Here is a 23,144-nt window from a genome sequence, read left to right on the forward strand (position 1 = left end):
ACTAAAGGTACTGGGAATAAAATGCTTGGGTAACTCCTCAAAACTTTTCCAGTTTGGTAGAGAATCTTCTGCTATACATTTATTTTCAAAAATACTGGGAGAGAAAGCTCATTTCCTCTGAAAGAGCTACAGGAGCCTTCAGCTGAGTCCTTTGTCTCTTCTGAGGTAATTTGTTGTGCAGTGGTTCACAGTGCTGGCCCACTTTGCTACGTGTTACCTAGGAAAGAGGTCTGTTCTGGACCACTGAGGCATGTGGTAAAAGCATCAGTGTTAGGCTTGACTGGTCCTCCTGCTGCCCAAGTCTGAGTGTGGGTGCAGAGTTCCAGGACTGGTCATCATTTAGACAAGTCTTGCTAGTTCGGATAGCTCAAGCATGTGGAACACTAAATGCTGGCTGCTCCTTAATGGTTTATGAAGGTCAGGTTAAAACAAGCATATATGAAAGCTAAAATGCTTTATTGTTATATTTTGAACTGTCATTAATATGAAATGAAGATGTCAAAAATAATGCTATGATAACCTCTTGTGTATCACTGAACTGAGATAATTGCTAGAGTATTTTAATTTGTCCAGTTAAGTTCATAGTCCTTACTAATGGATCCATTAGCTTTTTTAAAATGCCACATGTTGATCTCATGGAAAAATCAAATAGTCAATATAGGAAGCATGGTTGCTTCAAATTGTAGTTGCTTTTCCAGAAGAAATACTGGCAGCCTCCAGTCAGAGGCCTAATTCTACATTAAGAATCATCCTGCTTTTTTTTATTTTTGTATTTTTACTGTTACCAAACTGAAAAGACTCCTTCAGAAATACATACTATTGAACTGTGTAGTGCAATTCAAACTTTTGTCAATCCAAGTTCTGGTTTTTTCTAGTCAAAAATAGATGAACTTTTAGTTATGTCAAATATGACTTTTATGTCACTAGTCTTTACAGACTTCCTTTTTCTTTACTGCAAAACCCTTTGGCAGAGAGTGGACTTCTCTTGTAAATGGATCTGTGATCCAATTTTTGTTTGTTAGTGGTGAGAAAGGTGTTTTGATTTGGGGGTGATTTTGGTTTGGAGTTTTATTTGTTTCTTTAAAATTAAGTTTGATGGCTCAAATTCAGTCAGCATTCCTTCATGTTAGCTTTGAGATCAAAGTGAATTTTCACTTTGAATTTTTCACTTTCAGTTGCAGCAAGGATTTTTTTAAAGTTTGACAGAGATGGCAATTTTCTTCTTCCTGTGCTATAAGCTACAGTACACAGCGCCTTTTGTTTTGTCAGGAACATTTGAAAAGCATAACTTTCATGCACTGCAAACCAATATCGAGTTCATTGAGTCGTGCAAACCAGTTAAATGACTTAACTATGGCTCTTGACAGCCCCAATGCAGGCTTAAAACAGGAGTTTAGAGCTAAAATCACTGTGGAAAACCTTTGCTTCAGAACAAGGCTCAAGGAGAGCTTGAGCTTTCTCCACGATTGAGTCTTTGGTTGCTCCTGACTTTGTTGCACAGAAGTGGAAGTTTCCGTGAGTTCCATGTGTCTGGTTTGGTAAAATTGATCAGTGTTGTGACCAATCACATGTGCATTTTAGTGTGTTTAGTGTTTTGCACTCAGTAGAGCTAGTGTTTGAATTTGAGTAGAGAATAGGCTGGCACACTTAAACCACTCATCTCCTATATTTGACCTCTGTAGATTAAGTTTTTTTAATTTCTGGAACAATTAATCTTTAGCTGTCATTTTTGATTCAGATATTACCTGTGTCATCAAAATTAGTCAGTTGTAGCTTTGCTTTTCATTGCCTCTGTGCTTTCCATTAGTGAATATAAGAAATTCTGGAGTTTTTGTAGGAGGAGACCTCTGACGTCTTCGCACTAATGCTGGAGGGACTAAGGACTGCTTCCTTCTGTATACAGTCCATAGATTTTCTTTGACTCTGAATTGTGAAATAATTGATTTGAGAAATTGTAATTGGACAGACAGTGTCAAAGCTTCTAGAACTCCTCCAGTATTTGTTGGTTGTAGCAGGAGAGTTCCCAATAGATCCTAAAATCTCTTGGGCTGCCTTCTGCATGTGTTATACTTTCTTTTTTCTCTCCATATGTGTATTGAGGAAATTTTCAGTTGGAGGACAGAGAGATTGAACTTAGAGAGCAGGTTCAAGTCAAGGTGTAGATAAAGGACATGCCACTCCATTTAGACAGGTTTGGCTCCAGGATATATTGTTTTTTTTGCTCCTGAGCAGTTCTAAGCACCTCAGATATTGCTCTGTGTGGCATTGGATGTGCTTTAATTCCAAAATGTTTTAAGTCCCAAGAAGCTGCTCTTCTGTGTAAGAATTACCTGTTTTCCTAATTTTACAACTGAGCTTTTATCTGCTGTACAAATTCATCTTCAACCACCCCATACACACTTCAGCCGCAGGGCACTCACTACACATCCATGGTTTCTGAGCTCCTGCTAGCTTGCTCTGTGCAGTAAGTGGCACAGGTGAGTGTCTCTTTTGGATGGGTCCCCTACACAGGAGAGTGTTTCTGGGGGCAGTAGATTCTCCATTTATTTTGAACTTGCTGGTTAACATGAGATCATCAGGAGGGGCCCTAGCAGTGAGGAATGGACCTTCACAAGTTTGCCTTGGTAGCTTGGTGGCTTGCTGTATGCTGAAGGTTACCCCCAGCAGAAGGCCAGCCAGCCAGCTGTGTGCCAGATGACTGCACAGCACCCAACTGCACACAGCCATCTCACATGAGAACTATTAAATAAAAAAGTGTGCTACTGAGACTTTCTTCAGCTGAAAGCATCAGAGGAATGTTAGAGGTGCTGGTGGCTTTTTTTTCCTTTAGTTTTTTTAGCAATCCAATGCTATAACAACTCTCTGAAGATAAAATCATTTGTAAAATAAAGGGGTTTGCACAGACTGGTTTCCAGCAAATGTGGGAAAAATATTCTTAGTAATGCTTTCCATATTTGGAGCTTACACTTAAAAATGATGGGAGCATCACTCCTTATGATAGCCCCAATATGATTACAAAGCAATTCTGAGAGTGATGTGATAAAGTGCTATTCAAGATATGAAATTTCCTTTAAAAATGTGCTTTGTTTCCTTAACGCTCTAATATTTTTGCTATCTAAACGTATTTGCTGTCTTCCCTCAGAAGAAACTGCCTGTGATTTCCAAGGGAGTTTTGCCTAAGGTAGGGCTTGAAACATCAGGACCAGGAATTAGTGTAATGTGACCCACCATTTGTATTGCTTTGGGGTAAATTTGAGAGAGAAGATTTAACATTGTGTGTGTCATGCTGAGATATTGCAATATCTCGGATGGGTTATTAGGCACCAATCCAAAGGTTAAGTGTAGCAACCACATGAGATGTGGCTTTATCCTTACATGATCTGTGCCCGTGTTCTGTTTTGTAGTCCTCTGAAATAGGTAATATCCCTAGAATAAAACATGTTTATAAGACTTTTTAGAAGCCTATCCCAAGCTATTAAATGTCATTTCAGTAGAAAGGTGTTTGCTCACATCATTTGAATTCTAGAAATCAATCCTTGTATGTGTGGACTTACTGACGTTTTAAATGTGGATCCCAATGTGCACCAGATAAATATTCACAACCTTTGGGAAAGTCTAGATCTGAATTTGCAGTTCAGGATCTTTTCTAATTTACATGCATATATCTTTTTGGGGTTTTATTTTCCATGCTCTTTTTGCTTGGCTTACATTAAATAAAATGCTTCAATGGAGTGTGGTAGTCTAGCATTTGTTTTGCCTCGGGAGTGGATTGCCCCATCTTGCATATCTGGTCAAGTAAATTGCTCTCTTGCCTGCATACTTCAATAATAGTACTGGGCTTTAGACCTTTCTGTACAACCCCCCAGTGAGCAGAACCACAAGGGGATGGGCCTGTGTGGTGCTAGCAGTCTACTCTATTGTCATGGATGCATTCATATCCTATTTACATAAATTAATAGTTAAAACTTGTTTGGTTGCTCAAGAAAACTCATTAAGCTTTCAGAGTAGCTGTATCATGAGCACTGTGGCAATCGCTCCCATTGACTTATCTCCTGCTGATTCACTGGGAACCAGTCCATCTCGGGGTCAGGTCCCTAAGCTTCACTGCAGAATTAAACAAATAGCATTTAAAAGAAAATGCAAATAATATGTGCCGTGCAAAGTGAATGTTGGTAAGCTTCCTTATAAAAAAGAGGTCGTGATTAAAATTTTTAAAAATAAAATCCTATTTTTGTCTGCAGAGCAAATTTTCTCTCAGGAAGTAGATCATACTTTTTATCCATTTTCTGCTAGTCACTGGAGAATGTTTGACATTGTAAGAGAAAGGTCAGTTTGTATAACCTGAAGGAGGAGGAGAATGTTTAATGTGAAAAGCTTGACCAGATTTTTATTATTCTTATTTGAATGTTCTGCTTTACCCTTTTAATTTATCCTCTTCACTATATGATTTTTATTTTTCTTTATTTCCTATTTGTTTGTTTTTTTTTTGTAGACTGGAGAAAGAGAACATTCAGCACAGCATTAGCAATGAAGCAAAGGCCCGAGCCCTTCAGGCCCAGCAAAGAGAGCAGGAGCTGACACAGAAGATGCAGCAAATGGAGGCCCAGCATGAGAAAACTGGTAGGTGGTAGGGAAAGATTAGAGCCTGGGCACTCACTCACAAGCCAGGCCCACGCCTTACTGTGAAATGACATCAGGAACACCTGTAACCTTTGGCTGGCCGAAGGGAGCAGATGCTAACTACACCGGAGATTCCGAATTACATATTAGTTAGCGTTTAAAAGAGAAAATGGAAAGTATTGCCCACTGTCTGTTGATTTCAGAGTGCTGCTCTCACATCTGCTGCACCATCTGGATTATGAGTTTATTTACCTGTGTTCAAGAAACGTAAAGCTGAGAGAGACCACAACAAAGTAGAAAAACAAAGGGCTTGTTTTTGGCTGGATTTTCAGGCACACATGTTATATAAAGAAAATAGCATCAGAAGCTCTGCGGGAAATGCTCTGAGCTTACAGTTAAAGTCTCCTGAATAGCATTGAACAGTTCCCACAGTACACACATTATAGCTACTCTAAAAGCTTAATGAGTTTGCTTCGGCATCCAAACTGGAGAAAAGCTTTAGCCATTAATCGGTTCTTAATTCACTGTCGCAGCTGGATGTAATTCACTGGCTCCAAATTGATATGTTCCTTTATTTAATCTTTGCAGCCTCAAACATTTTTAGCATTACCATGTGCCTCCCCCACATCCTCAGTCTAGAAGAAAGATGTTTAATCCCTTGCATACTTCAGGTTCTCATAATAGGAGACTTCATTGCATTGACTTAGCCCATCAATAACATCTAACTTTAATCTGGAAGTAAAATGGGTTTTCCAAACAAACAAAAAAGAGCTTTTTGTATTATGAAGTACTATGCCAACAACATTAATAGAGGTGCCTATTATAAATAAACAAAAAAAAAAGGGAATTTTTAAGAGATGAAATCTGTAACCCATGAGCATGGAAAGTAGAAGGAGTTTCAGCTGTTAAAGAACGTGATATATTTATGTGTTTACAAAATACCATATTTACCAACCAGTCATGCAATACTTTCAGGAAAACTACACAACATATATTAATTATAAGGGGTGTTGGATAATATGTAAGGTAGCAGACATGCTTTTCAATTTTCTGCCTTTTTTAGTATTACCACAGTACTAGAGGACCTTTTCATGTGTTCAGGGAATGCAAACAGCTACATTATGGCTGCTGCCTACACTGTAGGAGACGAAAAGAAGCTCTCAGAATCATTTTTTCCTCCTTTTGCCAGCACATCTGCATATGACCATGTGTAATTTTGCACAAGAGAAATGTAATGTACCTTTCTGGTGCATAAATTGTCCCACTATACAAAAATGAAACAATATTATGTCTGGATCTGTTTTTATACATCTCTAGTAGAATTAGAGGGAGTTGAAAATTATAGTAATTTATAATGTATATAAAGAAAACCTTGTTTATTATGACCCTACACACATACAAGGAATTTGGGCAAGAGTGGTTATGCTTTCACCAATTTTAAAAGCAGAAATCAAGAAAGATCATTTTGCAGTATCTCTCTTTTGAAAGAACAAAGATACCTGGATTCTAGGTCGTGAGTTTTGGTGCAGTCCAAACTGATCATAACTGAAAATTACTTTATGAAATGGTTTCATTTCAACTGTCACTGGGCAGTAAGTCTAAATCTTTTCATTTAAGAATAAAAAATTACATTATTCATGTTAAGCTCAGGACACAGTAAATAAAAGAACTGCTGTTTTAAGGAGATACTGAAATGAGTCTACAGTGTGAGCATTTGGGTTGCTGGTGTATCCTCTGCACCAGTTGAGCAAGGAAAAGTCTGCTAAAGCATGGCTTGCCAATTTTATTCCTCCTAGAAATGTCAGTGAACTTCTAGCTAAAAAGCAAGCCCACCAGATTAGATATCTAGTCTTCACAGTGATTCTTCTCTTACAAGACCAGATTCAGTGGCAACATTGCTTTAACACTTCAGCTAATTCTGACATAGAGCCTTAATTTGGTAAGTGATGATGTCCAAGTAGCTGAAGTTTAAAAAACATTTCAAAACTAGAATGAACTGGAAGAAAGAAATTAAGAATATATGATTTTTTTTCCATGTTATCTATAAATTTATATAATTGTAATTTTATAGTATCATAATTTTATGTTCTCTAGTAGAAGAACTGGATTCATTGCTGACCTCCCAGAATACATTCATAGCAAAATTAAAGGAAGAATGTTTTGTATTGGCAAAGAAGTTGGAACAAATGTCAGAAAAATACAGGTTAGTATATTTTTGTTAACCTGACCCTTATATTACTAGGACATGCTTCTTTATCTTTTTATTTGTATTTTAATATTTATTATTTTTCATTTTGTCCTAGGTAATACGTATCATATCAAAGCAATATATGCCCCTTAAAAATTCAATATAATATGCCTCTTAAGATTTTGTTTCTAACTATTAATTCAAATTTCTTGGACAATTCCAATGTAAAAATTGCATAGTATTTCTTCCTTGTGTTCATAGTCTTAATATGAAGGGTAGAAAATTGTTTAAAAAGCTACAATTCAAGTTTATCTGAAGTTATATGAAAAATGCTAAAGATTCAATGATCTCAGACTGTTGTAATTATATTTATTTACTCTAGTACTCTTTTTACAGCACTACACTACACACTGGATATGGTCTATAAAATAATTGTCATCAAAATTGCTTGTCATTGATGCTCTGATTCTGCTGCTGCTTTTTATCAATCAATAGTAGATCTAAGTTCAAAGCCATTAAAAACTGAGGAAGAGAGCAACACCTGGAAGTAATAATAATTTAAAGAAATACAAAGCTATGGAGGTATCTATTCAAAAGTTCTGTAAGACAGAACTATCTTCTAAAGAAAACATGAATTTTGTAATTCTTTAGCAGAAATAATTTGATTTCACGTTTTTAAGTGTAAAAATAGTATCTGTTGAAACTTTTTGGGGGTTCATATTTAGAGTAGTAAACTGGACTTCAGTGGAGAGTTGGCATTCTGTATCTTCTGTAAATTGCATGCAAAGTGAATTTGGTAATTAAGGCTAGTGTTCATCTCATGGCCGATGGGAAGTAAGGAAACCACTCAGCATAGGTAAAATTGGTTTTCAAGACAGGATTCTTCTTCTGGGTGGATTTAATCGTCCATGAGGTAATGTAGAAGAGGCAGAACTCACTCAGGGAGAGAGCTCATTTACCCCAGTACCCTCTTCCCAGGAATGGTCAAAGGAGAATTTAAGTAGATGACAGACACACACACATATAAATGTCTGTAATAAATAAAATTTATGTTTCCAATGGGTACTGCCTCCACTGCCTATCCTACTTCCCACTGAATATAAAGTGTTGACTAGCTGTTAAGTGTCTGAAGTTTGGAGATGAATCACATCCAGAGTGTTTGGGGAAGAAATGAGAAACTTGAGGGACTGTAAGCAATATTCCCATGCAAGTGTTGTGAGGGGTACTTGAGAGAGAAGCAAAGAGAATTTTTCCTCTGAAAAAGAGCTTTTCTCCTAAAGTAACGCAAAATCTAAATGGATTCAAATCATATTATTATTCCAGCAATAAAAAAGCACACAGACTTTGTTGCTAGAGCTCACAGTCACAGACTAGTAACTGTAAAGGATGAAGGAAAGACAGAAAACATACTGTGAAAACACATTATTCTCTGAAAATAAATACTAGAGATTGCCAAGTGTTTCTCCACCTAGCAGCATTAGCTGACTATGTCAAGGACCTGAAAATGGGAAAAGGAGCCCTCTTGCATCTCCAGGAAGTGGTATTTTTTACACAAGAAACTGTAAGGAAGAATGCATGAAAGTGGTTCTGAGAAGTGGTCCTAAAATAGCTTGAGCTTTCCTTCATTGGAGTGGGAGCTGCTGCAGTCAGTTACAGGGATAGAGAAATAGGTAGAGGCAAAAAAATAGAAGGTAAAAATGAGAACAGCAAGGTGGAACTGGAGGTGGTGGAAAATGACAGACTAATATAGATGGCTTCACAAAGTGATGTGATCAGGAGATCAGATGCAGAAAATTATTTTAGCCAGGTTCTAAGTGAATGATGGGCACATATCCCTCAGTAGCACCTCTCCAAAAGGCAATCTTCAGCTCATTGTCACTGAATGTTGTGTAAGACCACATTATGGTACAGAATGCTGTAGTTTTGTCTTCTGCAAAAAAGCAATAATTTGGGGAAGATTTTATAACTTAGTTCTTATGTGCATTAATAAAGGCAGATCACAAAGCAACAGTGTGCCCTATTTTCACAGAAAATACTTTTCCATTTTTTTCCATATTTTTGACATTACCATAAATTGAATTTTGGATCTGGATGTGTATTTTCTTGCTGTACTTCTGGAATCTTTGTGCCTTATTTTCCATGGGTTTGAGATATACCTGTGTGCTACCAATACCATTATTTAATTGGTAGAACACTCAAGCTCTTTTAATAACAGTTGTACTAGTAAGTTTTTTTTAATTTTATTTCGTTTAATAGGAAGTACCCATTTGTAACAAAAGACATTTCAAATTTATCTGTGACAACTATGTATTTCTACAATATCAGCTGAATTATCTGAATGGCACATATATTTTTATATTTCATGCAGGTTTTCTGAGAAATCTAAACTGAAGTTTTTGTGTTTACATGTAAGCTGGAACCATTTTTTGAGCTAGTCCCTACACAGAGAGGTGTCAGAAAGACAATGTCAGACGAATTATAAACCCCTCAAGCTGTGCAGAAACAAGATAGTGTCTGTGAAGGTTTTCGTATGCATAGGCATGTATAAAAATATAGTCCTTTGTTGATTTCTTCTCTCTTTCTCTCTTGTTTTGTTCTTTTTTTCCCTCTGATTGTCACTGTCTGAGTTTCTAGGTTGTAGATTAATGCTTAACACTACCCACTGTGTATTTGTGATTTGCGTTTTGTAATTAAGGGGAACAATGGGAGTCCATTGGGTCTCGTTATATATAATGGTTGGTTTAATTTGTTTCACTTCTATCTTGTTAATTGTAAATTGATCATTAAGATTTGAATTCTAATCTGTCACCAGGGTTGTGAGTATTGAAGCTAGAGCAATGATCCTGGTTTTAATCACTGATGATGAGAAACAAATTTTATAATTTTGGTACATATTGCAGTTCATATATTTTAACACTGTATTTTATGGTGTTATAAATATTGTTAAATGACTTTTAGTGTAGTTTTACTGTTTGGACTATAATGTATAAATTATATTACTGGTTTGGCAACAGTAGGCATCCAACTGTGTGAGTTTAATTGAAGTAAAGAACACATACCCGGCTGAACTATTTTTCTGCCTGTTTGGTTGACTGCAGTCATTGCACTCAATACCAGGAGTGAAATGTTTGTTGAAGGTAGCTGTATGAAGATGGGGAACAGTCTGTCTGAAGATTTAGCCATTAAAATTAGATGCAACAATACTGCATCAGCAGAAAATATTTTAGAGCATGTGTTTAATTTCTGTGCAAGTAAACAATTGGTTTTAAGAGCAGGAAAAAGCAGTGTTTAAAAAGCACTGGAATTAAAAAGCTAGTTCAGAGGAGTAAATGCAGCATTGCCACCTTATTTTCAAAAATCAGCTCATCCTAAAGATATTCTAAGATTGACTTTGAATTTTGACTATTTAACATTTTCACCTTTTTTTTTTGCTTTAGTATTTAAGTGGTTTGGAGGCTAACCTGTTTGGGTTTTTTTCCAAGATTCTTCCAGCAGAGATGGTAGATAAAACCTTAAAGTGGTTTTTAAATAGAAGGTGAGGTAGTTAAATGGATCCAGAAGTATTGAGGGGGTTTTGTTTCTGTCGTTGCTTCTGCCCCCATCAATTATATTTGATATAGTAACAAGTAAATGAGACTTGGCAAAATCTATTATGCATCCAATTACAAGCATGCATTTTACATTTTCATGTGATGTTGTAGATTTGCTCTGTGCAGTTTCAAAATAACAGTGATTTCATACAGGTCATTTGAGTGTATCAGATCTCAGAAGCACACACATCTCCGTGACTGCCTGACTTGTGGGGCCAGCCTGAGTCTGCAGAGGTGCCCCTTCCTGCTGAGTTCAGCTCCAGTGGCAGCACTCCAAATGCTTCAGTTTCTACTGAGTCCACCACAGCTCAGACTGTTGGACCCAGTGTAGCTCAGATGGAACAACACCAGCACATCCATGCTGTGTCCTTTAGTTGTGCAGGATGCATCAGACACAGTGATTATTGCACAGATTTCTCTAATTTGCCTCTGTCCCCAGCATTGTGAGTGAACTCTCCCTGAAGTTCAGCACTGCATGCTTTGACACTTACCCCTCTCTTTTCCTGCTGTGATACCTTGGGAGCAGAGTTGTTCAGAAGCATTTACACAGGAGTGGTCCTGCCTCTGGCTGAGTGGAACTTCTATTCCTGTATAAATGTGCTATAGCATTCAGTACTGTTATCAGGCTTAATACAATTATGGTGGATTTGGGGTTTTTATTTAACCCAGCAATGTGTGAAGTTACTTAAATATCACATAGAATTAGCTGCCTTATCTTAATCTTTGGAAACTGAGGTGAATGAAAGGTGTGTTTAAAGATGCAGAGGGAATCATTGAGAAGTGACAATGGAAGATTCTTGGTATGCAGTATTGTATTGGACTGGTGTTCTCTCTAATGCTAACACTCTGAACCTTTTAACATGGACCTAACCATTCTGTCCTTCAAACGTGCTGTCCTTCAAAACTTCAGTGTCATTAAATACTTGAGTCTTGGTGGTCAGACTCTTAGTTACATGGAAAGGACATTGTGTAAGTAATGTCATAATTAGAATTTTTTTTTTCTGTTTAACTGTAATTACAAAAGATGTTTTAGGAGAAGACAACACTCCTAATGTGCTTCAAAGCATCAGGCATTTAGAGCTCTATTTTAGAGACTGGCAATTATGATACTCATGATTTTAATTAATTCATTACTTACTTTGGTTTCATTAATTATGATTTCAGTAGTGTTTTGGTTTTTGTTGATTTGAATTACTTGATCTTTCCAGAAAGACTTTAGGCACCTTCAAGTGTAATGGAGATTAATAAGTCCTTGTAAAACTTGGAGAATTTTATCACCTTGAAAGTTGCTTCTGCTGTTTCCATGAATGAGACAATCACATATAAATACAGAAAAAGAAACAGGATATCCCAGTTGGGAAACCCAACAAATGTGGTAATTTACAGTATTCCTACATGGCAAATGCTGTTGCTGAATTTTGCTGGCAAAAAAAGAATACAGAATTGAATTTAGTCCCATGTCAGGTCTCTTTGAGCTTCTCTGCAGTGAAACTTTGCTTTTATCTGCTGGTTGTCTGTCTTACAGTATCAGTATCAAGTACAGACTGCATTCACATTGTGTGATAACAGTTGGTCCAGCTGGCAGTGCTTTGTTAATGCTGACATTTATGTTACTAGTATTTCTGTAAAATAGTCGGTGGAAAAATTCAGTTTCTGCTACCTTCCTATACCATCCTGCTCACTATTACGTATCCAGCCAGGAAACTCCTGTGCACTGAAGTTTGATGTGCAACTCTATCAGCACAATTCCACAAATTCTGATGTATTTGTGTGTGGTCTTCCTTAATAGAGCTGTAACTCTCAATCTAAATTCAATTACATACAGTCTCGGTCCAAAGTTTCCTTTGCTAAATTCTTTTAGATTCACAGATGATACCATGCATTGTTCTCTATTTAAACATGAAAAGATCATGTTGTCATTTCTAGATTTGACTTGTCAATGTAACAACATGTTTTTGAAGGAGGAATATTCCTTCCTCCCTGCATTTTGTTGTATTTTTCAGAATGTCAGTTGTTGTTGCATTCTGTAACAGCCAGGAAGGTAAAGTATTTCTGCTGTAATTGCAGCATATTTAAGATTATGATTTAAAGATATATCTGAAGCTTTTTAACCTTGAGATATGGAGTGGCAGATGCCATAAATCAAATTTGCTTGCTTTTGAATCGTACTTTCTGATGGTATAGCAGATTCTGACATGTTCTCATTAACCTTTTCCAAAGAGTTAAAATTGTACAAGTGCATAATGTATATTTTATCACTATTTAATCTGAGGTCTTTTCCTGATATTAAGAAACAGCTCATGCCTGTTTCTCCATGGGCTGATGGTTAGAGATGTAGCAAGTAGCAGTCCCGGGTCATTCATGGATCTGGTGTCTCTGCTCACCCGTGAAGAATAAGAATTGCTTAGAAGTGACTAATATTCTTAAAGGCTGTGCTGAGTTTTATGTAGATTAGTGTGTGCCTCTATGATTTGTCCCTTGTTTCTGAAAGTTTAGTTAATTTTCCTCTTAGTGAGGCTTTGGGTTTTTATTGGGAGTGAGTGTTTTTTGCGGGGGAGGGGTTTATGGGGGTTTTGTTGTTGATGTCTTTTTAATCTGTGCAATGTTATTTTAGACACAGGAGGTTACTAAAGTTTCTAAAACAGTACCACTATTGAGAGTTCAACCTGTGAACTGTTGAGAGTTCAACCTATAAAACGGAGTAAAGGTTGAACAAGGTTTTAGTAGCTGTTTTTTAAAATGAAATGTTAGTTTTTGCTAATAAAGAAGTTAAAATGTCTTTTCAAAATGTTAGCCAAATTCTTGCTTAACAAGTATGAATTTACATTTATTGATCTTATTTAACATAGATGCATAATGCCAAATGGCATGCCTGTTTAAATTAGGCTGAAATTAGCATAGCCAACCTATAATTGAGTGATTGCCAGTGGCATATTTAGAAGATACCCACCAGTATCATATTCTTTTGTCTTGAGATTATCTGAAACAGCATTTTGTTTCTGTAAGTTCTAGTAATATCTTGTTTATGCACTACATATAAATGTATGAAATTTTATAAATGCTGAAGCCACATATTGATGGCACACTGCAGGATGAAATCTGACAACATCCATCATCGCTTTCTTTTACTTCTGTAGATCTGAAGTCAACCAGCTTAGTCAGGAAAAAGAGTATCTTCATGGCAGATTGGAGAAGATGCAGAAACGGAATGATGAATTGGACCAACAATGTATCCAGCATGGGAGAATGCATGAGAGAATGAAGTCAAGGTAGGAGGTCCTGTTAATCTGTCAGTATGTGATATGCTCAACTGTACCAGTCGTGTTGTGTAAACATAAAAATGACACGAGGTTGTATGAAAGTAATATTCTTTCCTTATGAAATGACCACTCCTTCTCCCTCCCCAACCATTCTGTCAAGTTGTTTTTTTTTAACATCTTTTGCTTGTGCCATTTTGGATAAATAAAAGGAAAGCTTGAACAACATAGTCTTCCAAAGAATTTAAACCTAGTACATATGTGTGTGGGTTGCTTCGGCTGTTCTCTGCTCTAACTTGTATGAATAGTCTTACCATTTAAAAAAAAAGGGGAGGAGGGAGCTGGGAAGGAAGGAGGGAAGAGGTTATTCAGTGATGTGAATATAGAGTACAGATGTGTGTTCCATTATGCCATGTAATAGTTGTATTTTTGGGGTTTACCATCATTTGTACAAACAGACAAATTTTACTGAAAATCTCAGTAACCAGAAAAATCCCATTTCCAGGCACCACTAGCCTTTCAGAGAAGCAGTGACTTCCTCAGGATGAGCTGGGAGCAGCTGCAGCAAGGCTAGTGTGAAATATTTTCACCAATATCAATTGACTGTTCTGGCCAGAGTATCCAGACTGATAATGACTTGTGCTGTGATATGGATTAGACTTCCTCTAAGATCACTGTGGAGTCTTTTCCTTTTGGTTCCAGAAAGTTCATGTATGCTTTCTTGTTCTGCTTTCCACTCCACATTAAGTGTAACAGGCACTGGAGGTAGTTTTGACATGCTTGTGGAGGTAGAGGATGAAGTAAAGAGAAGGCTGAGAGGTAACTCTGCAAATCCACTCATCCAAGCTACATCTTGTCTGTAGTCAAAGGCAAAATGCAGTTTAACTTTATTTGGACTAGACAGCTCTTACTGGGAAAAGTTCTTTTTGCTTTTTTTCATCATTGACTACCTGAGAGGAGCAGAGCTTGCAAGTATTAAAGCAGCCAGTCCTCTATGCTAATTTCTTTAAAGTATTGATTTTTTAATTTTTTTTACTGCCATCTCTTTATTCTCTGTCTATAATCTTGTTTCTTGCAAGCACTTCATGTGTTCATTTCAGTCATGCAGAACCGCTTCTTTCCTCCTCCCTTTCAGATTTCTGTCTGTACCTCATCCTGTTCTTCTGTAACCTTGGACTGTCATCATCATTTATAGCTCAGAGAACAGAGAAATTCAAAACGCTGCAACTGTGTCCCTAATCTGTGTAACCACACAATCTTTCCATTTATCTCACCTCCCTTTTGATTTCTTTAGTTATGGTGGATTCTCATCATATGCAGGACTGAGGATTTGAGGTTATTTTCAGGAGAAAAAATTTGTCCCCCTCTTTTTTCTCCTAGCTGCTCTTCTGTAGATTATGAGTATCTAGTAGAATTTAAAAGTGCTTTGCAAGTTTTTAGGGTAACCTTTCCTCTATCTATTTTTATAAATAAGATAGATCTACTGGAAAATGTTGCTCATTCTCTGCTGCAGCAGAAATGATTATACAGTAGAAAAGACTGAAAGCATTAATCCAGAACACAAAAGTGGTTTGAAAGCAGAGTGGTCATGCTGCAGGCAATGCCTTACCTTCTGCTGCTGTTTTGCAGACTACAGAGAAAACAGGGCAGTAATAGCATTTGTCTTATTTAATATTTTAGAATATGTAAATATGGCAGAGATTATTAGGTGTTCTAAACATGAACAATATACTTTACCAGCATTTTAAGAGATAGCTCTTTTAACATATTTTTAATTGTCATCTTGTATTCTATTAATTTAAATTCTAACTAATAAGTGACAAGGCTGATACTCTACACAGCTTTAAAAAAATCAGTGCAATCTAATTTTAATTTTCCATGTGAAAACTGTAGTTGATTTTCAGGATTAATTCCCAAATGCTGTAAATTGGTCATGAAGTTTACAATCTAGGTGAAGAAAGCAGAAGGAATAACTACTCCAACAAACAAATCTCCCAGTTGGATATATTTATGTTGAAGGATTTCCACTAAATAAAAATAGTGATTTTTCTCTTCTGATTTTGAAAACAGATATCTGACTTTACTATTTAGTTAAAGCAGAACAACAAATAATAATAATGTATTTTGCCTCAGATTTTCATCCATCACTTAGGTCCTAATAATCTCAGCAAAATACTGTTGATGATGGTTACTTCTTAACACATTTGTTTCACCTTTGTATTCTCCTTTATATACACATGGCAGCTACAAATAGCAGTGGCTGTTTTGCAACACAGTCCCACAAAGTGCATTCTGACCTAATTTTCTAGCTGCTGTTATTCTGGAGCTTCAGAAAATCTCTCTTATTAAAATTATTTTGGCTAAACTTGGAACCTAACATTTGCATTTTAAAAATGGGGTATTGTGATATTTGCTTGAGAAGATATCACTCTCCATACTTGTTTTATCCAGGGACAGCATGACAGGCCCTGATATAACGGTTTTGTGGAAGAAACAATACCTAAATGATCAGAATTTCTTTTGGAGCAAAAACGCTTTGGCAATCATAATAGTTGCACTCCTGAAACTGAACAAGAAAAGTGTTTTAGTGCCATTCCTACCTCTGTGTGATGCAAATGAATATAGTCCAAAATTAAATAAGCAAATTTCTAAGAAAGATTTTACTTTAAGTGCCAGTCATTAAAAAGGGTATGGAATCAGCCTTTTCAGTGTAATGGAAATACCCAGCCCTTTTGGTGTGCTTTTACTCAGTGAAATATGGCATTAAAAGAAGTAGATGTCCATCCTAAATTATACACTTGTCACGTGTTACTGAGGCAAACTTGAATTGAAGGATGTATGGTTTGCAGGACTAAGGTGATATGTTATGAGTCCAAGTGGAGCTGGTCATCATGTGTATCTTCCTGGATATCAATCTTGCTGAAATTCTTGTCTGTTACATAGCAGAGTCCATTTTTATAAATTTTTAACCTCAAAGCAAACTGTCTTATTAAATTCTTCAAATCCCCATTCTGTAGATTTGTGTTCATAGTAGAAATTAGCAGATAACAGAAAGTATAGAATTTCTTATAAGGCAGCTGTAAAGGTAGAAACTAGCCAAGAATAAAAAGAGTATGAAGCAAAACTAAAAGGTTTCTATCTTTTGGGTTTTTTTTTTGGTGCTCCATATTACATAATTTGAATAGATACCAGATGAAGGAAAATTCAAAGCCAGATGAATTGGCTAACTGTATGTATAAAGTTGGTTCATTCTTTCCTTAATCTGTTTTCAAACTGAATTCCCAGGTGTGCATTTTCACCTCAGTTATGTAAATGCAGCTCCACTTTCTCACAAGCTCTTTTCTCTTCCAATTTGAAGAGCAAGAAGAAAAAGACAAGAACCTGCCTAGATCTATTATTGTTCGAATATATATATGAATAAGTATTATTTGCCTAAGCTGCCATGGGTCAGGATTTCATCAGGCTGTTTGAACTTTCACTGAACTTAATTGACAGCTCTTACAGTTACAAGGTTCAATTATGGCTTTACTTTTCTTCATCTGTTCTTCTTGTAAAACAAGTATTTGATTGTAACTCAGCTTTTTAGAGGATTGCTTCTGTGGACAGCCAGTATCTAAAATGAGAGGCATTTAATGAAATATAGCTTAGCTCTTTTCCATGTATGCTTGCTGTTGAAGACCTTCAAGCAGGAAAAGAAAATCCTAGGAAATTTCTTTCCTTTTTTCAAGATGAGCCAGACATGCCTTTACTTTTTATGAAGCAGTTAAAGAAAAGAAAATCATTTGGACAGTAGTTTATATGAAATATAAGACTATTTTTAAATCTTTTTAATAAAACATAAATTTAGAATCTTCTAATGAGTTTCTTTCCAAGCATTTTTCTAAAGTTCAGCATATGGAATTTGGGGCTATGAATTTTCTCTCAGATCTTGTGGTTATGGTTCATATTACTGTAATTTTTGCTGTAATGTGTGTGATCAATATCCGATCTGTATAACATTAACAACAATAATACATCTAATGCAAATCTGTGTGGGGCTTTTTGTTGTGGTAGCTTTTTGGAGGTGACACTGTTAGACGTATTTCAACTGTATTTTTGCTAGCTAAAGTTAAAAAGAAGAGCCTACAGGACTGGCAGTTTGGGGCAGATGTGTGTCTATTCCTTAGGCATCAGTGGTTGTAAGTTAACTATAAAAATGTTACAACCATCTGTGTAACAAGACGGCAGAGATCTGCTCTCGCCTGTTACTATAAATAAGAAGGAGATTTGTTTGACTTCATAGACATTGGATTTATAAAGACTCTATGTGTCAAATTGGAACTACGTGCCATGTTGCTGAGATGTGTCTGCAGCCAACTACCTGGGGTGTCTTCCCCTTCAGACATTCTAGTGTGGTGCAGCAACTGTGCAGAAATGTCTGTATGGCACAACATGTGACAAATTATATTTGTTTTCTACCTATGGCAAATGTAGGATTCTTGTGGATAAGCTTATCTGGAAGGGTAGCTAAAATGGATCTTTAAACAGACCACTCGAGTGAAAATGTGATACTCAGTTTGACAAAGATTGTAAAGGCTATTTTCCACCATTAATTTTTTTTTGTTTTGTTTTGTTACTAAGTGGTAGTATATGCAAGATCGTGTATGCTTAAGAGAGCTCATATCTATGGGAATTAAGACATATCTAGAGAGAATACACCAGCATTTTCAAATATCTGCTATGTAAAATCACAATAGCTAGTTTGCTGTCACTATTACAGTGCTGAATAGAAATTCCAGATTTCTTGTCAAATCTTCAGTAGAACTACTCATTAAAATTATTAATTGATAACTGGAGCAATCAAGTTGCATTTGAAATTTTACATTTTCTCCTTAAAACTGAAGTACTTTTTTGTGTGTATATGTGTTTGCAAGAAACAATGACGGATGGATGAATTTAGGTTATGTTATTACCTGAAAGACCTTTATTTTCTTCCAGTCCAGTTCATTCTCAGTTAAATACATTGTCTTCCTTATTTAACCAATAGATTAGTATATTTTTTAAAGTGACAATGAGGTAATTGTTCCTATATTTTATTAGACCAATCATCTGTTTAGCAATGCAATCATCGATTGTGGCTTTTTAGTTTAAAGTGCATTCATTTTTAAATTGAAAATAGAGATTAACATAGCTAGTGTCCATAGAACTTTTGATATTAAAGGTATAGAGAAACTCACATTGTTTCAATGTCTAAAGAGCAGTGTGCTGCCCTTTTTCCTGAGCATCTTTACTCACACCATGTATCTTTGGCTGGTTGTGCTGTAACAGGATGGCTGTAGCAATTGGAGATACATAATTGTTTGTGCAGCCCTTCATGCAAGGAGTTTGTAAAAAGCTTTGTGGTCACCGTGTTTCAGCACTGCGGTGCAGACAGATAAAACTCTCAGCTCTGTCCAGCCAGTGGGGTTGTCACTGTTACTTAATTATTTTATTACTATTTAATAGACTCATATTTTAGATTGAGAAATGTGTAGTCCAGAGACCTGCTATTAGGAAATAATTAATGGCTATCGTGTATTCACTTAAGACACATATATAAATTGCAAATCCTGCCAGAGTCTTGTTTAATACTGGGGTGTTTGCTCACAGTTCAAATTCTCTGGAATAGAAATTGCATGTTCAGAATGTCTCCCTCCCTATTCTTCTGTTGTTCACCATTGTCTATTTACTATATATCTTTTTAACTATTTTTTCCCTTTCTCAGTTTAAATAGGTGTATGTATATAGTGTGGTATAAATACATCTATTATTTATGCTTTTATATGTGTATTATTCCCATCCAAAATAGTTAATAAGTTATGTAAGTTTATAAGACCCCAAACACTGTTTTTAAGGATTTATTCCCCAACTACATAAACACTAGACATTCAAAACAAAAATTTTCTTATTTGTTAGAAAAATTGAAGTATACAAAGGGTGAAATACAAGATTTTAATGAAATGCTGCAAAATTGTGTGCAAATAAGTTCTCAGCTTTAAGAAGCAAAGAAGAAGCAGAGGGGAATATCCTACCCAATTTCCAGAGAGATATTTAGGGAACTTAATAACGTTCTGTACGATGTATTCTAGGTCACAGAGTACTGTGTTCATCTGTTTCCAAGTGTGTGTATCTAAAATATATGTACCTATATATAGTTTATACACACATATATTTCTTTGAGAACGTATTGAGCTCCTCTGTAGGCCTCACAGTTCCAATTTGGACAACTTATTCCACTGATCTTTTCATTGGGATCCTTCTTATTTTTGGTCTGAATTAATCTCTGTTTCATTTGTACCTTCTTGTCTTTGAGCCAAAATTGGGACAAGCAGTTCTGCAAAAGAATCTGCACTGGTAATGCAATTACCACTGGTAATTGTAGACATGGATGTGTCTATTCATTCCTACCTCTGCTTATAAGCAAAGTCTTCCTCCTTGTTCTTCTTTTTGCAATAAGCTCTTCATCACCTTGGTGTTCTGATTGTAGATCTTTTTTAAATATGGGCAGTCAAAACTCTCTTGGGTCTTGCATGGGGACATTTGAATATATTTGTATATTTGTATATATAGAATTGAGATATTTACTAGAAATTTGTTGACTGATGAATCCTACAGTCACATTTGCCTTTTTGACAGCTACGCTAAGAAGTGCATCCAGGACCTCTTTCTCCCAAGTAAATTCAAGTTTTCAGCAAAGACTTTTACTATGAACTGAGAACACATTGAATATATAGTGTAAGACTTTCATCCTGTGTCTGCTGTTTCAATCTTCTGAGTCATCTCTTTCTTTCTGTGCAGTATCCCAGACTTTCTCAAAGCTGATAACATCTCTTAAATTTATCAGCCTACTCCTCCTTTTTTGTGCTGAGTCATAATTCAAAATATTCAAAAATCTGTTTAAATGTGAAGAAATTCTCTGAGAATTCTTCTTCCCTTTCAATTGTTCCTGTTGGCTGTGCTCTTTGTTTTAGTCAGATACTTGTCAACAACTTAGTTAACAATTGCTGATGGGCATGATATTTAATGTTTTGCTAAAGTTAATGTTGGTAAGATTTATTGCATTTCCTTAATCAAAAAATGAACTGTCAAAGAGTTTAGGATTCATGTGACCAAAACTGCTTGATCTAGCTTATGTTTCAGTTTCTCATGTTCCAATTACCTCTCCCTGTCCTTATATATTCCTTTTGTTACTGAATTTGTTGCAGCCTTTTTTGCATTTGAGGTCATGTTAATGGGCTGATAATTATCTGAATTACCTTCTTTAAGGATTAGTTAATGCTGCACTTGATTTAATTGCATAGCAATACAGTCAATATGAGGAAGAAGGTGTAGAGGGGAGGTCACAGTGTCTGTGTTCACTTTGCACATCAAGACTGCTGGCCACCACAGTTTTATTGTTTGAGGAACTGGAAGATGATATCTGGGAAAGTTGCATCAGTCCATGTCTCAAAGAAAAGCCAAGTGGGAAAATAGCCAGGTTTGTTTGTTCCTGTGCTCAACAGCTACCAACTCTCTGGCTTACACCCCCTCTGCAAGAGTCTGGTAATTGTCCACTTCTGAGAGTATCTTCTACCCTACTACATTAATGTATTCTGCCTTCTCCAAAACAGAAGAGGGATAGTTCATATTCATGCCATCATGAACTGAGTCAAAGCCTACAGCTCACTAATAGTAAGCTTGTGTTCTTGTCTACTAGGAATGTAAAAAGCCCTGAAATATGTGTGATATAAAACAGCACAACATAAGGTTCCAGGCTGTTCTTGTTACTTTCTGTTGTCAGCACAGTTGTTGGTTTTCAAATTTAAATGTTAATTTAGCATTAACGAAGCATTCTTGATTCCTCTAAAATGGAGGTGGATAAAGGTGATGTCTTTGACAGCTCAGCCCAGACTCTCCTTGATTCGGCAAGATCTAGAAATTCTTGTTGCTGTGCAGATCATAACTGACACTGAAAAAGATGTGCATAACTGGCTAGAAATGCACCCATTGTTTTCCAGGGAACTCCATTTTATTCTCCTACATTTGCTACACACCTGCAAGAGTTTTAATTTTGAATAAGGTTTGCTTCTGGTGGTCATACATGATTGTGTTAATCCACCAATTTATCCTTTCACCACCAGCATATCTTCTTTGAAATACTTTGCCTTCAGTGCCTGGTAGTAACACCTCTGGTCCAAGGTGGTAGTTATAGACCAGCTCCCTCACCACTTTCCACAGAGATGAGAAATAAGTGAGCAGGCTGGGTCAATGTGCTCCTTTGCTGTCTTGAACATAAAAACACAGTTGTTTAATGGCAAGAGAAAGCACCAAAAAGCACATCTGTCTTGGTCATTCAAATTAGCTTGAGTTTGTTTAAGTTACTGGCTCAAATGTACCCAGAATTACAGAATAAAGTTTTCTACCTTTCCAAAAGGGTAATAGCCTTTCCAATGTAGTATAAACTCTGGAGGACAGCCCTAACTATCCATGTTCCAACTAAAACATTTGACAATCTTTAACAAGTTTTGATGTTTTTGACATTAACCTGAAGTCTCTGACTGTTATAATCACTTTCTTTTCTTTCTTCCATATTGTTTTCCATCTGCATTTTTAAAGTTCATTTTCTGTACTGTATTTTTGTGATATCCTTGTGATGTGTCTGAAAAATAATAAAAAAACAACCAAACAAAAAAACCCACCCAAACCCTTTTCAAATAGCCACCGTGAGACTACCACTATGCAGTAGTTCAGCAGCAAATACCTAGCTGGGATATTTGACTGTAATTGGTATTTTCCTATTGAGCCTTCAGTGAATTCATAATTACAGTAAAATTTAACTATTAACCCATGTGGCAAATTACTTTAAGCGGTAGCAGATTCTTTCTAGTTTTGATCGCTGTGTATGATTCTGAGATTTTCAGACAAAGGCTATTTAAAACCCTCCGTTCCCATATAGTGGAGAACTGAAAATGAAGACAGATGAGTAACATTTAAGAGCTTTGCAAGTGTGTCATGAAAATTTACCAGCTCTGTAACAAAATCTATTCACCTGCCTCCTTTCAAGGTTATTGTAAGAGAAGGAGACACAAACTAATGATAATTTATGTTTTAATATCATAAATGATGGAGTTTTGCAAGGTTATTGGAAGACTGCTTTTCCCCAATAACTTCAGTGTTTTGATTGCTTCTGCAGGATCCAATACTGTTCCTCTGGAAGTTGATCTAACTGTGGATACTCTAATTTTCCATATATAAATCTGACCTGTTCTTAAATTTCTTTAGCCTTTAGTTCTTAAATCTTTTTAGCCTTGATGTGTCTTATGTCAGTAGCTCCATGCCAATGTTGCACTTGAAGGTGGGATATTTTCTTATCATGCTGTTTGTTTCCATCTTTCACCAAGTGCTTAGTTTATGCATTATGAGACCAGGGACCAGGTTTTTTCAGTGTTTTTGTTAGATGAAACACAGATAAAACTTTATTTTGCCTATTTC

At 36.2% G+C, this 23,144-nt stretch overlaps 1 protein-coding gene across 2 annotated transcripts in view; it reads left to right on the top strand.

The window, feature by feature from the left end:
• The window catches only part of SDCCAG8 (SHH signaling and ciliogenesis regulator SDCCAG8), a 104,605-nt gene that overhangs the window by 52,215 nt on the left and 29,246 nt on the right, over nt 1–23,144 (top strand). Inside the window, exons 14-16 of one of the 2 annotated variants that reach the window (XM_036381400.1) lie at nt 4,493–4,620; nt 6,715–6,823; nt 13,536–13,667. In XM_036381400.1, the coding sequence (XP_036237293.1) occupies nt 4,493–4,620; nt 6,715–6,823; nt 13,536–13,667 (369 nt within the window). The remainder of the gene's footprint in view (nt 1–4,492; nt 4,621–6,714; nt 6,824–13,535; nt 13,668–23,144) is intronic. The other variant, XM_036381401.1, reaches the window with a different exon arrangement.

This window comes from Molothrus ater, chromosome 3 (assembly GCF_012460135.2).
Source record: "Molothrus ater isolate BHLD 08-10-18 breed brown headed cowbird chromosome 3, BPBGC_Mater_1.1, whole genome shotgun sequence".
Lineage (NCBI taxonomy): Eukaryota > Metazoa > Chordata > Aves > Passeriformes > Icteridae > Molothrus > Molothrus ater.